The 15,740-nt window shown below is 44.7% G+C and overlaps 1 protein-coding gene across 1 annotated transcript in view; it reads left to right on the plus strand.

Moving 5' to 3' along the window:
• SETD1B (SET domain containing 1B, histone lysine methyltransferase) overlaps positions 1-14,989 on the plus strand; it is a 79,786-nt gene extending 64,797 nt beyond the window's left edge. The window contains exons 13-18 of the mRNA XM_040416136.1: positions 173-1,663; positions 8,620-8,786; positions 9,112-9,243; positions 9,926-10,045; positions 10,546-10,683; positions 14,697-14,989. Of these exons, the coding sequence (XP_040272070.1) occupies positions 173-1,663; positions 8,620-8,786; positions 9,112-9,243; positions 9,926-10,045; positions 10,546-10,683; positions 14,697-14,870 (2,222 nt within the window). The 3' untranslated portion in view covers positions 14,871-14,989. The remainder of the gene's footprint in view (positions 1-172; positions 1,664-8,619; positions 8,787-9,111; positions 9,244-9,925; positions 10,046-10,545; positions 10,684-14,696) is intronic.
• Positions 14,990-15,740: the final 751 nt, after the last annotated feature.

Raw genomic sequence — 15,740 nt, forward strand, 5'->3', positions numbered from 1 at the left:
TTCCACTTCTTCTCTAGCATGTAGTTTACTGCAGTTCACTATTGATGTACTTCATTTTGTACAATCCATTTGTAAAATTATAAAAGCTTTAAATGTAATTTTTTTTGATATATTGTGATCATTCAAACTGTCAGAATGTTCAGCTTAACAAATAACTTTCTTTTCAATGCAGAAGACCAATCTGAAGTGTATGTGGAGCTGCACTTGGAGCCTGTTCTGGAGAGTCCAAGTATAGAGGCCCAGGAGAATGTAATACGACCTGTGACACCTACTGGAGCCTTTGGGGAAGTAAGCGTCCTCCTGAAACCTGAAGAAGTTTCTTCTGATACTCGACAACCGCTTACAAAATCTGGACCTTTTATTGCAGAGGATGAAGTGCTCTGCCCTCGGACGCCTGGTCGAGACACAGCAGCTCATTCTGATTCAGAGGTTCCTCTTCCACCTCTGCCCCAAGTAGCTCTTACTGCACTCCCTTTGACTCAGGTTCACAATAAGGAAGAGGACCTACCAGTACATCATGAAAAGAACTGTAGCCACTTGGCAGTCACAAAAATGCTATCTGAGGAGGAACTTCCAAGGACGCCAGGCAGGGAATTTTCTGCCAAATCTTCTCATTTTGAGAAGTCCCAGAGCACCGATACCGTACCAGCTACACCAGGTAGTGATGCTCCCCTCACTGGCAGTAGTTTAAATCTTACTTCTCCTCACATTCCTGGAAGCCCATTCTCCTACCTTTCTCAGTCACCTGGCATAATAAACAGTGGTATTCCAAGGACTCCAGGAAGAGACTTTAACTTCACTCCAATCTTTCCTGAATCCAATGCTACCTTCCCATGTCACCCATCAAATAAGAAACCCTCAGTTGATGAACCAGATGACAAATCATTTAAAGAACCAGCCAGTGCTTCCTTAATCATGAATAATGTTCCTTCTCCCATCCCATTTGCAAGCCCTCCAAGAGGGGATCATCAAAAAGACATTGGGTTAACGGGTGATGATCTGGAATCATCTGAAACTCCAACCCATTTTTCTGATAAATTATTAAGTGAAGAGAGCGAGACAGTACTCCAAAAAGGACAGTTGCCTACCACAGAAGAATCTGCACCTTCACCTACTCTTCCTCCTGCTGGTAGGAGGAAGCCTGGGAGACCGAAGAGGCCCCCTTCTTCCACCTTACTAACAGATGATAACACTGAGAAGAACTCAGAAGCTCTCCCTCCTGCGACTGCATTGGTAGATGCTTCCCTGGGGAAATCTGTAACTGTTGATCAGGAGAGTGATGCCTGTGGAATAAAAGATCCTGCAGCGGAAAACTGTCATATGCCCAACTATGAAGCCATAAACCAGAAAGTCCCTTTAAAAGAATTGGAGAACCAGTGGCCAGAGGAAATAAAAGAAGAGGAGGACATTACTAAGCTCAAGAAACCAAGAAATTGGAGGCTCAAAAAGAAGTATGAGGAAATTTCAGCTTTTGACTTTTCTCCTCATCGGTCTCTCTTCAAGCCTCGATCAGAGTTTGAGGAGATGAGCATTCTGTATGATATATGGAATAGGGGGATTGATGAAGAAGATGTCAAATACATGTGTGTTACTTATGATCGGCTACTACAACAAGATAATGGCATGGATTGGCTCAATGACACCCTGTGGGTTTACCATCCTCATATCCTTTTTAGAAACAGGCACTCTGTTGCCTCGGTTTTTGGTCAAGTAGACTTACTAACAAACATGAATGAATATATCCTAGCAAGCCATTGGCAGCTATTCAGGAGCTCTATCCTCTAACCATTGATGTATTATTTCAATATTATCTTGCTCCATTCTAGTACTGCAGAATAATACATAGTGTCTGGATTACTTCCTACTGTCAGGACTGCACAGCGAGACTCCTGTATTGCTAAGTTGAGGCTCCCTCTGTGCGTGTAATGTAGCTTCCATGTGTCATGTGCACATGGAAGCTACATTACACATACAGATGAGCTATTTGGACCATTCCAGAAGCCATTTCCTAATGGCCCAGCAATATAGTTTCCCATATAAACTGCTAGAAAGCAACCTGAAGAGTAAAACTGGCCATTGAAGTAAAAGGGGTATTCCCATTTTAGACATTGATGGCATATCGCTAGGTCTCAGACAGGTGCAGGTCTGTTTCCAGCATGCGGCTGTTATTCTGGACATAGGATTGAGTCCCAGATCTGACACTGATGGCATATCCTAGTAATATGCAGACAGTGTCTGAGATGGATGTCGTAAGGTAACCGGGCACACTCAGTATATTGGGATCATATAGAATTTAATGTATACGTAAAATTATGACACCATACATATGTTCCTAAAATGGTTGGAATGAATAGCCTAAAAATATTACAAAATAGACACAAAATGAATAAATAATAATAAATATGGGTAATTAATAGTCTATGATAAAATAGAAGAGAACAGTGCAATAGATAGATAAGATGATACAATAGTCCTGTATTGTACAAGTGCGCTATGGACGCAATGTGTAGTTTTGAACTAAAAAATGATTGGTTCCGTCGGCTCCACTTTGAAACACGTATAGCTTATTCAAAACTCACTTGTGTTCTGTTCACGAAAAACACAATTTCTCGCCCATTTTCCTTGGGGGACACAGAAGACCTTGGTATAGCTCAGCTCCCTAGGAGGCGTGACACTAAGTGAAAACTGTTAAGCCCCTCCTCCATCAGCTATACCCTTAGCCTGGAGAGAGAGACTGACAGTTTTTGCTTGGTGTCCAAGGAGGCAAGACACTCCCTGCTCTACAGGGCTGTTTTCTCCTTGTTTAAATTTAGATTTTTACGACCCCCTTCCATGGCGGGGTGCTTGCACTCTCACTGGATCCGCTGCCGGCCATGTGCATGACCCCCCTTCCATGGGCGGTGTGCTGCACTCTCACTGAATTCGCTGCCGGCCATGGGCATGCCTCCTTTCCTCAGGCGGCCTACATACACTGTCACTGACTGTGGTTGTTCTCTCGCCAGTATGTTGCTGGCCATGTGCATGACCCCCCTTTCTGGGCGGAATACTGCACTCTCACGGGATACGTTGCTGGCCATGAGCATGGCCCTCTTCCATGGGTGGAATGCTTGCACTCCCATTGGATACGGTGCTGACCTTGTGCATGACCACCCCTCATTCCATGGGCGGAATTTTGCACACTCACGAGACTCACGGCTGTCCTTGTATATGCTGTGCTGGACTCGTACATGTCCCCTTCATTGGCGGAGTAGTTGCACTCTCATGAAATTCGGTGTTGGGTGGATTATTGCACAATCACTTAATGCTAGGATAACCCTGTGCATGTCCCCCTTTCACTAGACTGACCTCCTGCGTTCCTGCTGGATACTGTGCGGCCATATGCATGGACCCCTTCTGGGAGGAATATGATATGTCCTGGCCTTGGGCATCACCCCCTTTTGGGGCGGGCCTTTGCACTCTTGCCGACTGCAGTGTTTGCCAGGTATATTTCCCCCCTTTCTGGGCGGACTGCTTGCGTTCCATCGCATGCCGTACTAGTCTTGTGCATAACTCCCTTTCAGGCTGCACTTTGCACTTCCGTAGATACTGTGGGACTCTGTGGCTGGCCCCCTTCGCTGAGTGACTATTTTGCGGTGAGCGGACGTTCTTGTGCTCTCTGCGCATTGTTTGGGCCGTGTATGCTTTCTCCTCCCGTAGGTGGGTTGGCCTTCTCACTGCTTACAGGGCTGCTCGTACGTATGCCTCCCTTCCTCCTGCGACATATTTGTTTCCCATGGGATACGATGCTTGCCGCAAGCCTTGCACTCTTCTCTGAAGAGATCATTCTGCTTCCACCTGACCCGGACGGGCTCTACTTGCTCTCTACTGCACCGAGCTAGGCGGTACTCATTCTCGGGTTTGGATTGTATATTGCGGTTCCGTTGTGACGGTATCCACCATGTTCGTTGGCCCTTCCACCTGTGCAGTGTTCGTGGTTCCTAGATGCGTACCCATTCGTCCTCCCGCGGCATTTCTTCCCTGCGCAAGCGGTCACATGGACGAGAGTGCTGTCTGCAGCGCCACTCGAATTCTACGTTGGCTCTGGAAGGACTACGGTTCCCTCGCCTACTACCATTTCCTCCTCTTCGGATGCAGTGTGGTATGAGTCCTTCCTATTGGTGCCCTCTGCGCTTCAGTTCTGCTCTGCTACCAGGTTCGGGCCGCTCTTCTCGGAAAGGTCACCCAACTTCTCTTGCATGCTCGAATAATCCAGGTCCGGGGAACCTCCACTTTGGGTTCTTCAGGGTATTCGCCTTCTGCGAGGCAGTGAGCCGGGTGTTCTGCTTTTGAGCTGTCCTACTATGACTTCCCTGTTACCCACTCCTCCTTTCGGTTGGAGGGTGTTATGCCGGCCTCTGTCTCGACTGCTTTTTCTTGCCGGCTCTGTTTTAGCTCCCACTCGGGGCATATCACTCCGATGTGGCTTCTGCCCCGGCCAGGCTTCAGAGGCTGTTCCTTCACTGCCCTCCGCTCTGGGGAAAGCATGGTTGTTCACTTGGATGGTACCGGTGTTCCTTGTGGCCTCATACCGTCTCCCTCGCTCACACTGGCTGTACTAGCTGTGTGCCTATTTACCGGGTCTACCGCGTTCTGTCCTCCCGCTGGGTGCAGATTGCGTTTTCCATTCTAGGCGATGGTCCTGCTGTGGACTTACCTTCTCGGTAACGTGGGAGGACTACCCTTCGGTCAAGATTGTCCTTAGATCTCCCACACCGGGACTGTAGAACCCCTTCCTCTGGTGGCAACATCAACATGGACTTTAGCCTGTCTTGTCCTGGCATCTGTCGGGAGCTGGGCGGACCCTTTCAGTTCCTTCCGTCTGTCCTTCTGCTCCCCCAATCCGGGTGGATACGGGACGACGTTGTTCGGGGGCCGACGGGACCAGTTTTGCCGGACTCTTCTGCTCGTGTTACTGGTCTGCGCCTGATCACATTGGGTTTTTTTCCCGCTTGCCCACGCGATTCCAGCGGGCACGCTAGTGTTCGATCCCGACCATGCTTCGTCCAGGATCTATTGTCGGACTTAGTGTTCTTACCTGGGGTTCTGTGGGAAGCTGGGCATTCCCCCACTCTGCCTTTCTCTCCCCATGGTTCTGTCCTTCTCCAGTCCGGCCTGGACCTGGGACTGGGACTCTGTTCCTTGAAGTGTCAAGTGTCGGCGCTGTCCATCCTCTTCCAGCGTTCCCTGGCCCCTCTTGTTCCTGTCAAGACCTTCTTCCACAGAGTGGCTCTTTGGTTCCTCTGTACCGTCCCCCGGTACCGCCCTGGGAACTACATACTGAGCTCTCGGCGCTCCAAGCTTTCCCTTGGAGCCGTTACAGAAGTTCTCTCTACTCCTTCTGTCCTGTACGGTTGTGTTTCTGTAGCCATCGTGTCTCTCAGACGGGTGTCTGAATGGCGGCCCTTCTTGTTCCGAGCCTTCTGTCCTTCCCCAGGACAGGGCTGTTCTCCATCCCGTCCCTTCCTTCTGTAGGTGGTATCTGCCTTTCATCTCAACGAGGCTATCGTCCTGCCCTTCCCACCCCCGGGAACGGACACTTCACCGATTGGACGTTGTTTGGGCCTTGCAGTTTTACTTGGAGATCACCGGCTCTTGTCGACGCTCGGACTCTTGTGGTTCCAGGAGGTCCGCGCAAAGGTTTGACGGCCTCCAGGGTGGCTTTCCTCCACTTCATCAGAATGGCTTTTGCTGAGGTTACCGCACCAAGGGCAGGGTTCCGCCTTTGGTGTCACCGTTCATTTCACCAGAGCGGTCAGTGCCTCCTGGGCCGGAGGCATTGAGCTTCGGCCGTGCAATTGTGCAAGGTGGCCACCGATCTTTTTTGCACGCCTTACCAAGTTCTACAGGGTGCATACTCGGGCTTCGGCGGATGCTGCCTTGGGCCGCCTGGGTTTGCAGGCGGCGGTTCCTTGATGCCTTCGGGTGCTTCACCTTGGAGCTGTGGTCCCCCCCCCCCCCTCTTGGACTGCTCTCGGACGTCCCAAGGTCTTCTGTGTCCCCCAAGGAAAATGGGCGAGAAAACGAGATTTTTGTATAACTTACCAGTAAAATCTCTTTCTCGCTCTTCCTTGGGGGACACAGCACCCACCCATTCATTGTTTTTTTTCTACACGGTTTCCGGACTTGGTTTACCCCGTTGGGTAGTTGGCTTGTTGGTTCCACTTGTTGGACATTGCCTTTTCTCACTACTTGGACACGCAACTGTCAGTCTCTCTCTCCAGGCTGAGGGTATAGCTGTTGAAGGAGGGGCTTAACAGTTTTCACTTAGTGTCATGCCTCCTAGGGAGCTGAGCTATACCAAGGTCTTCTGTGTCCCCCAAGGAAGAGCGAGAAAGAGATTTTACTGGTAAGTTATACAAAAATCTCGTTTTTTCACCCAGTTGTCCTAGACCAGGGATGCCCAACCTGCGGCCCTCCAGCTGTTGCAAAACTACAACTCCCATCATGCCCAGACAGCCTGGCCCTACAGCTATCAGCCTACAACAGGGCATGATGGGAGTTGTAGTTTTACAACATCTGGAGGGCCGCAGGTTGAGCATCCCTGTCCTAGACGGTGTTCTTGCCGTCTTTTTTTTTTTCCTGTCCATATTCCATCGGTATGTCATCTGTTTTTTGTTACCCATGAAAAACTAAAAACTGCTTTTCGTTCTCTTAAAAGGGAATCTGTAACCAGTTTGATGGTGTGCTAACTAAGGTCAACATAAACTAGTGACAGGTCTCCTCAGCAAAGTGCTTGGTCACTTTCTTTAATTGACCCAGTCATTTTGCCAAAATCTTGTACTGAACAGCTCCAGCACATGCCAATGAGTCTCCATATTCATGAGCTCCTGGCTCTCCCCGCCCACCTGCTGCAGATTCATATGGAAATAAACTGTCAATCTGAGGCAGGGGGTGGGGAGAGCCGTGAGCTCATGAATATGAGGACTCATTGGCATGTGCTGGAGCTGTTAGGAATTATAAGTGAGAGCAGCAGAAAACTGGTGACAGATTCTCTTTAAATGGCATCTGTCAGCAGATTTGTACATCTGAAACTGGCTGACCTTTTACACGTGCACTTGGCAGCTGAAGGCATCTGTGTTGGTCCCATGTACATATGTGCCCTCATTGCTGAGAAAAATTATATTTTAATATATGCAAATAAGCCTCGAAAAAGGAACAGGGGCATAAATGTCATCATGCCTGAGAATGTCAATCAAAGTGTAGAGGGTGCAGCAGTTGCAGAGAGAGCCGAGCCTCTAGGTGTAATAGCGACAACCCTGTTGCTCCTAGAGACTCATTTGCATATATTAAAACTTCATATTTCTCAGCAATGCGGGCACATATGAACATGGGTCCAACACAGATGCCTTCAGCTGCCAAGCGCACATGCAACAGGTCAGTCAGTTTCATAGGTACAAATCTGCTGACAGATGCCCTTTAAGCATCTCCTAGCAACCATTTGTGATTAAATGGACTGCATATGGATGGCATCTGTGTGCGGTCCGTTTTTTTTTTGCAGTCCCATTGACTTGAATGGCTAGTATAGCGTGAGAACTGGACCAAAATACCATTCTACACAATGATCGGACATGTGAATTGGTCCTTTGACTTTTATCTCTGCTGGTCATACAATAGAGATTTTGGACTGTCAGAAAATGCCTGTTTAGACCAATTTCTCCCGACACAGCCTTTTTACAGCAGAAACAAGCATGAAAGATCGCATATTTGACGTTTTAATCTATGAAATTGTGGTTCAAAATGATCTTCATAGACCAACGGTGAACAGCAAGCCTTTCAGTAAACTGCTGCCTGGAACCCCTAATGTATGGCCTAGTTTAGTTACTGGTAAAAGTTACTATTTTACCACTCAGAATAATGCATGTGGGAGATTAGTTAACGCACTATGGGGGAGATTTATTAAAGATGGTTTAATGGAAAACTGACTGACCACTCAGATTCCACCTTTCATTTACCAAAGGAGCTGTGAAAAATGAAAGGTGGAATCTGATTAGTTGCCATGGGCAACTAAGCCAGTTCTACTTCACACAAGTTTTGATAAATCTCCCCCTATATTTCTCACAGTAAGAACAATTCTCTTTAGGAAAAATAGTTCCTATTATGGGAATTATTTCTGTGTATGGTGCCTTTCCTTTCTTGTATGCTTTTAGCTTTTGTGCCAGCCCTTGGCACTGTAAAGTCCTGTTCACATGTGGCAGCTAGATTACGGTCTAGTGAGTTTGGCTCCAGAAAACTTTGTATAAGTGCTGTGGAAATTGAGGGCTGTGAATCCTCTGCATGCCCTATCTGTCAAACTTTACTTGGAGATTTTGATGGGGACATGTTGCTCCCAGAAATGTTTAGACGCTGCGATTTCTGCCAAATCACTAAATTACATCTAAGATAATTTTTTTTCTAATATATCACAATATAATATCTATAATATATTCGAGTTTCCTCATTGCAAATAAACAGTAATCACTCATTCCAATTTGCTGTTTTTATAGCTGGATATATAGTGTATAGGCAGAATATGTTTCAGGCTATGAACTCTTTCATCTACAAGAAGACATTTGTGTGTATTTTCCTTGACTTTTTCCCCACCAACCAGTGTTTCTTCCCCCAAGAAAAAGAAACGAGATGATGGGTTACGGGATCATCTTACTGGATGCGCTCGTAGTGAGGGATATTATAAAATTGATCGTAAGGACAAGGCAAAATACCTCATCAACAATCGTTCTATGACTGAAGAACCTTTAAATGATACCCAGGTAAGAAATTGCTGTACCTTGCATGGAAAGTACAGAATAGAAGGCAAAAAGTGTAGCTATGGGGGAAGCGGCTGCTTTGGGGCCCACCCAGGAGGAGGACGAACAGATTTTATTGTCGGCGCCCCCTCAACAGTATTATACAGTGCCACAGTCATTTCTAGTTACACCTCTGATAATAGTAGCTACTACGGGTGATAGGAACACATCACAATATGACAGTTTCCATGTATGTCTGTTAGACAAGCTGGACCTCAGCCATGGTGTCTTGTACATTTACTGTTCTCTTTATATGTGTCTCACAAATACCTCTTTGTATTATGTCCAGGGGAAGAGCATCCCAGCGCAGCCTCACACCTCAACCAGAGCCGGCTCCGAGAGAAGATCAGAACAGCGTAGGTTGCTCTCCTCCTTCACTGGAAGCTGCGACAGTGATCTGCTTAAATTTAATCAACTCAAGGTATTTATGGAAGTTTTTTTTTAATCAGAGTTTTTATAGAATCCAATAAGAATTACAATAAATTTATGCAGTATACAATATATAGCATACAATAAAATAATACACAACAGCATCAAAATTGTATTGTCACCGGTTTAGTCCACAGATTCTCACCCTGTCATTTCAGTGCAGAGGTTGGTAAATATGTTTTACTTCTGTACACTGATGTTGTACTGCTTGACATAGACTGCAATATGGGTCTGTAGTGTGAAAACCATCTTGCAGCATCCATGGTAGATCTGTGAGACACTTTATTCTCCTTTTAGAAACAGTACTTTTAGAGGAAAATAGTTCTGCAAGACCTCATGAACAAAACCGTATCTGTTTTGGATACCAATGGTGTGCATCCCGCAGTTTCCCGTCCTGCACGTCCCGCTCTATTGTAAAAATGCCTATTCTTGTCTGCAAAATAGATGAGAATAATACATGTTCTATTTTTTCTGTTGTGGGACGGACATACAGATGCCATCTGTGTGCTGTACGCATTTCTTGCGGCCCTATGGAAACAAATGAATGTCCACGTGCATGAGGCCTTAAATGGCAGTGTTGTACGGCATACCACCATTTGACTTTCGCATTTAATCAGTTGCAAACAGAAAATTGATGTGTAGACATCTGCAAAAACTTGTTTTGCTCCTTCCAGTTCCGCAAGAAGAAAATCCGTTTCTGCAAGAGCCATATTCACGACTGGGGTCTTTTTGCCATGGAGCCGATTGCTGCGGATGAGATGGTCATTGAGTATGTGGGACAGAATATTCGTCAGGTGAGATAAAGTTGCACACAGGACTTTAGACCTCCTTTATTACTTTGGCTGCAGCTGAATTCTGGCTTATTGTTTTTCCAAAATATGGTGTATTTTTCGGCGCAAAATGTTGTGTCTTGTTTGACATATTTATGAGGCAAATGCACCAAAAAAAAAGTAATCCACTTTGCTTCACTCAGTGAACGAGTGTGGCTCTAAATGTGCCATTGTGCTGCAAAATTTAGCAAAAAAAATTCTGTGACCACATAAACTATCTAATAGTTAGCATAAAGTTATATTCAAGTGTCTAGCCGTGCAACATGTTCATCATCCAGCCTGAGGCACTGTGGGGGAGATTTATCATTTATTAAATCTCACCCTGGGATTTAGACTGCCTCTTTAAATTTACACTTCTTTCTATACAAGGTTAGTAAATCTGCTCCATTGTTTTTTTTTTCTACTCCAAGGCCATGAATTATTAAGTTCAATTAAATGAAATAATTGTCTTTGTTTCATGTCAGGTCATTGCCGATATGCGGGAGAAGCGATACGAGGATGAAGGGATCGGGAGCAGCTACATGTTTAGGGTGGATCATGATACCATCATTGATGCCACAAAATGTGGGAATTTCGCTCGGTTTATTAACCATAGTTGTAATGTAAGTTGTTCTCTCTCTTTTTCAGCAACCACACAGTAGATTAAGGTTTGTCTCATTGAGCTGTAAATAAATGGTTTACTTCTGTTGGCAGTGATGAAAGGGCATGAGGATTAATGATGCAGGTTTTGGCTCTGTCTGTAATGTCGTAAAGAAATAGCCCTCACAAGTAGGGGCTTATCTATGAAAACCAGAAAATGTACCGGTGCGAATTGACTAATGCAAAGGTCATCAAACAATACCTTAGTATCTGATCTCAGCTGATCAACATGATTCTTTCATTTACATGGATGCATGATGGCGAGCACAGTTTATGCTCTTGAGTTATATGTTGTTTTTAACATCATTCACATCCAGAGGTTCTCACCCTCCTGTGCATTTGTCATTGGCTTTGAGATTTTATCAGGTTTCATGACCTCACGTTTCCATTTTTTCTTTTGGTAGCTTGTGAGTGACTGATGGCACTGTATGTGCAATGTACATGTCATAAATTCAAAAGCTTTTCAAGATATAATCATCAAACGGATACCATTATAGCCTATGGGTGTCATTCGGCACCCATAGGCTATAATGGCATCCACTTAAAGTGCAGCTAAACTTCTGTTGAAAAAGCTAAGGTGCAGAAGCATCATAGAAAGCTGTTGAAAAGCCTGTCTCATATCCATTAAAGGGCACCAGCAGATTTGTACCTATGAAATTGGCTGACCTGTTACATGTGCGCTTGGCAGCTGAAGAAGTCTCTGTTGGTCCCATATTCACATGTGCCCGCAACTGCTGCACATTGAGAGGGCCAGGCAGTGTAAACGTGATCACTGCCTGGCCCTGTCAAAGTACATCGGGTGTAGCAGTGGTAGAGGGCAGAGCCTCTAGGTGTAACGACAGTGCCTCCGATGCTCCTTAGAGGCTCATTTGCATATATTAAACTTCGTTTTTCCGAGCAATGCTGGCACATTTGTACATGGGACCAACACAGATGCCTTCAGCTGCCAAGTGCATGTGTAATAGGTCAGCCAGTCTCATAGGTACAAATCTGCTGACAGATTCAAAAAAAGAAACAAACCCGAATCTCACATCCATATGCTATGCACTGATCTATAACCGCTTCTGTTATAATAAATAGTATACAGCCCCCTGCTATACGTACTGTACACGTGGCATTGGTATACGTTTTGATCAAAATATATAAGCCCACTCACCACACCAAGGTTGCCTTCTCGAGTGGGGCCTACTCTAATTTGGCATGGGACCACACGGCGACCACAGTCTCCGCAAGTCCCTTTAGCCCTTAGAATACCAGAGGTTTTTAGTTTTTTTGCGTTTTCATTTTTATTCCCTGTCTTCCTGGAGCCATAACTTTTTTATTATTTATTTCCGCTCACATATCCATATGAAGACTTGTTTTTACGGGACAAATTGTACTTTCTAATGCCACCATTTAATATGTATAGTATACAGTTTTACCTTTTTTGTACCTACCGAGAAACTGACCTCTGCCCTTCATTCTCTGGGTCAGTACGATTAAGGCTACTTTCGATGCATCCAGCGCCTCACCCACTCACATCCGTCTGAGCAGATAAAACCGCAGATGAAGGTCCTGCGCGACCGAAACGTACGGTTTCTGCCAGTATGTGCATAATCTGAAAAAGATTGGGCCTATGGATGACAGCATTATATGCTAATGAATAAATGCCCCTATTACAAATTGAAAAATTGTGTGCCTCAAATTTACTTCTATATTTACCGGCTATTCATAGCCCTTGATTGGCACCTAAACGCTGAACTAATAGAGTGCGGTTCTCAAATTCTTTAAACAATAGAAAACCGATCCGTCCTTCATTGACTTTCAATGGTGTTCAAGACGGATCCGTCTTGGCTATGTTAAAGATGATACAAACGGATCCGTTCTGAACGGATGCAGACGTTTGTATTATCTGAACGGATCCGTCTGTGCAGATCCATGACGGATCCGCACCAAACGCGAGTGTGAAAGTAGCTTAAAACGATACCACATATGTGTAGGTTTTAATGTATATGTTTAAAGAGGACCTTTCACTGGTCCTAACATTACAATATTACCTGACAATGTAGGGCTTTATTAGGAGATGTCAGGGCACTTTTTCTTTTTCACATTGGCTCCTCTGTTGCACCTCTGTGCCCCCCTTTCACTTTTGCCGCCCTGTATGCTAATTAGCAGTATCGGTACAGGGAGGAGGAGACGGCCGGGTTTCTCAGTGAGCTGCCCAATCGCAGTGGAGAGCGTCACAGCCAGAGGTAAAAAAAAAAAGCTCGCCTTCTCCCTGGCTGTGACATTCTCTGCTGCGATTGGGCAGCTCACAGCCAGGGAGAAGGAGACGCCCATTGCGAAACCCGGCCGTCCTCCTCCTCTCTGTACCGATGCTGCAAATTGGCATACAGGGCGGTAAAAGTGAACAGGGTCACAGCGGGGAACAGAGCAGCCAATGTGAAAAAGAAAAAGCGTCCCTAAACTGTCAGGTAATAATATTGTAATGTTAGGAGCAGGGAAAGGTCCTCTTTAAATACTGAAAAAATAAATTAGATCTTTGAAAAAATTATATTTCTACATAATATTCTGACCCCCCATAACATTTTTATAGTTATGTCTGGGGGCTAATTTTTTGCGGGATGATCTGTAGTTTTTATTGATACCATTTTGGAGTGTGTGTGTCTTTTTGATAACATTTTATTATTTTTTGGGGGGTAAGAGAAGCGATGAAAAAATGGTGAATCGGCCATTTCGATACCTTTTTTTCTGTGACGCCATTCACTGTATTGGAAAAATATTTTTAGATTTTAATAGTATGGGCGTTTTTGGAAGTGGTGATATATTTGTTTTTTTAATTCTGCGGAAAGGGGGGTGATTTTAACATTTTTAGCCCCTCTAGGAGGCTACAATGTCCACCACTTTTGTTTTTTAGAGAATATTACTATACACTCATAAGAAGTATAAGTAATTCTCGAATTGCTGATCTCCTATGTTGGCCTGCCACCTGCTGGTCAACATAGGAACTGCAGCTCTAATACACTTGGTTTTTTCAGCGAGACTGAGCCCATTAAAAATAATGACCGGCATCCCCGATCACCACACGGGGATGCAAGTCCTAACCCAGAAGTGTGCTCTTCCATATTTTTCACCCTTTAGATGCCGTGATCACACTTGAACAGTGCATCTAAAGGCTTTAATGTCCGCAATCTGCATTATTGCTGGTTGCGGACATTATATGCGGGCCTCTGCTGTTTGAAACAGATGTTTAAAGACCCCCACCAGCGCCGTACATGTACGGTGTTGGTAGCGAAGTAGTTTCATGCTACTAGGCTCTAACAGCTCTAGCACATGCCGTTGAGCCCCCATATTCATGAGCTTCTGGCATTCTCAGCCCCCTGCCTCTGACTGTTTTTTTTTTTTTCCCATCTGAATCGAAAACGGGAGGCGGAGAAAATCAGGAACTCATGAATATTCAGGATACATTGCATGCGCTGCAGCTGTTCAATACAAGATTTTAGCAAAATGGCTAAGTCAATTTAAGATGGGGACCCAGCATTTTGCTAAGGAGATCTGTCACAAGTTTGTTGCCCTTACTTAGGACACCATAAAACTGGTGACAGATTCTCTTTAAACAGATGCCATTATAGCCTATGGGTAAAGGCTTATTTATTAAACGGAGACCAAAAACTTGATGAGAACAGGAAGCGGAGACCAAAAACAGCATGAGAACAAGGCTTTACCCTCAGAGGCAAACATCAGCAACTAGGGTGTACTGCTGAGGGGTATTAAAGTGGTACAAAGGACCTTTCATATTTATGTCCCTGTTAAAGGGGATGTCTCACCTCAGACATTGATGGCATATCCTTAGGATCCCATCTGTAGAGCAGAGCCCCCAAAGGGAACAAGAGCTCCCAGCGCATGTGCAGCACTCCCCCATTCATTTCTATGGCAGTGCCAAGTCGATGTTTTAGTGCTTCTAACGTGTAAATGTTTGTCACTCTTTGTTTTTCAGCCTAATTGCTACGCAAAGGTCATCACTGTGGAGTCACAAAAGAAGATTGTCATATACTCCAAACAGTACATCAATGTGAATGAAGAGATCACATACGATTACAAGTTTCCCATAGAGGATGTAAAGATTCCTTGCCTTTGTGGAGCGGAGAACTGCAGAGGGACGTTGAATTAAATGTCCCTCATTTGTCATTGCACCTTTCAGCCATGGCGGACTGCAAGTAACAGGTGTAAGTTGCACTTTGCCAAAAAAAAAGAAAAAAAAATGAATGGTTTCGCACTTCTCTTTGGCTTCTGAACAAGAAGGGCACATGTACATTGGGACATTGCTTCTGATTGTAAGGACCCTGGTGCTTTTTTATTTTTATTTTCTTTGTCTTTTCATCCTGACAACTGTAAAGGTGATTACCACTTAGTGGCACAGAAAACGTGTATGGAAAACAAAGAAACCGATCTCAACCATTTTCTCCACCTTGATATTGACCTAGTGGAGGTAATTATTCGGTACTTTTTTTTTTTTTTTTTTTTTATGCCATAATGCTGCTAGTTTCCTCAACAGATGCTCATCAATATGAAGAGGTAATGCTGTAATGGTATCCATTAGAAATAGAAAGGGATTCCCCTTTTTATACGTTGAGAATCTTTAGTTGTGAGAGAAGCTTTTGCTTTGTACGATATTTCTCTTTTTATTTATTTGATTTCTACTGGTCTTTTCTTCTGATTTTCTGGCTTATTTTGAAATGTAACAAAAGTCCAAGATGGGATGGCAAGGAGCGATAAATGATGGAGCCACCATGACAGAACTAAGTTGGTAGAACATCTACTTTCTAATAATCATCAGCCTGTCCTTTTATATTCGATCATGATTCAAATGCCTGTGTACATGTTACACGGCCACATTGGTCAATCCTGCGAGAGTGTACACAAATGGATCCTGATATACAGAATACTAAGCTGTATAGGTGATTATGGGCAGAGATATTTAAAATCTTTCAGAACCACAGTTTAGGGTGTTCTGTTGCATCAGCATGAATCATGTATGGTC

The sequence above is a fragment of the Bufo bufo genome, chromosome 2, assembly GCF_905171765.1.
Source record: "Bufo bufo chromosome 2, aBufBuf1.1, whole genome shotgun sequence".
Taxonomy (NCBI): domain Eukaryota; kingdom Metazoa; phylum Chordata; class Amphibia; order Anura; family Bufonidae; genus Bufo; species Bufo bufo.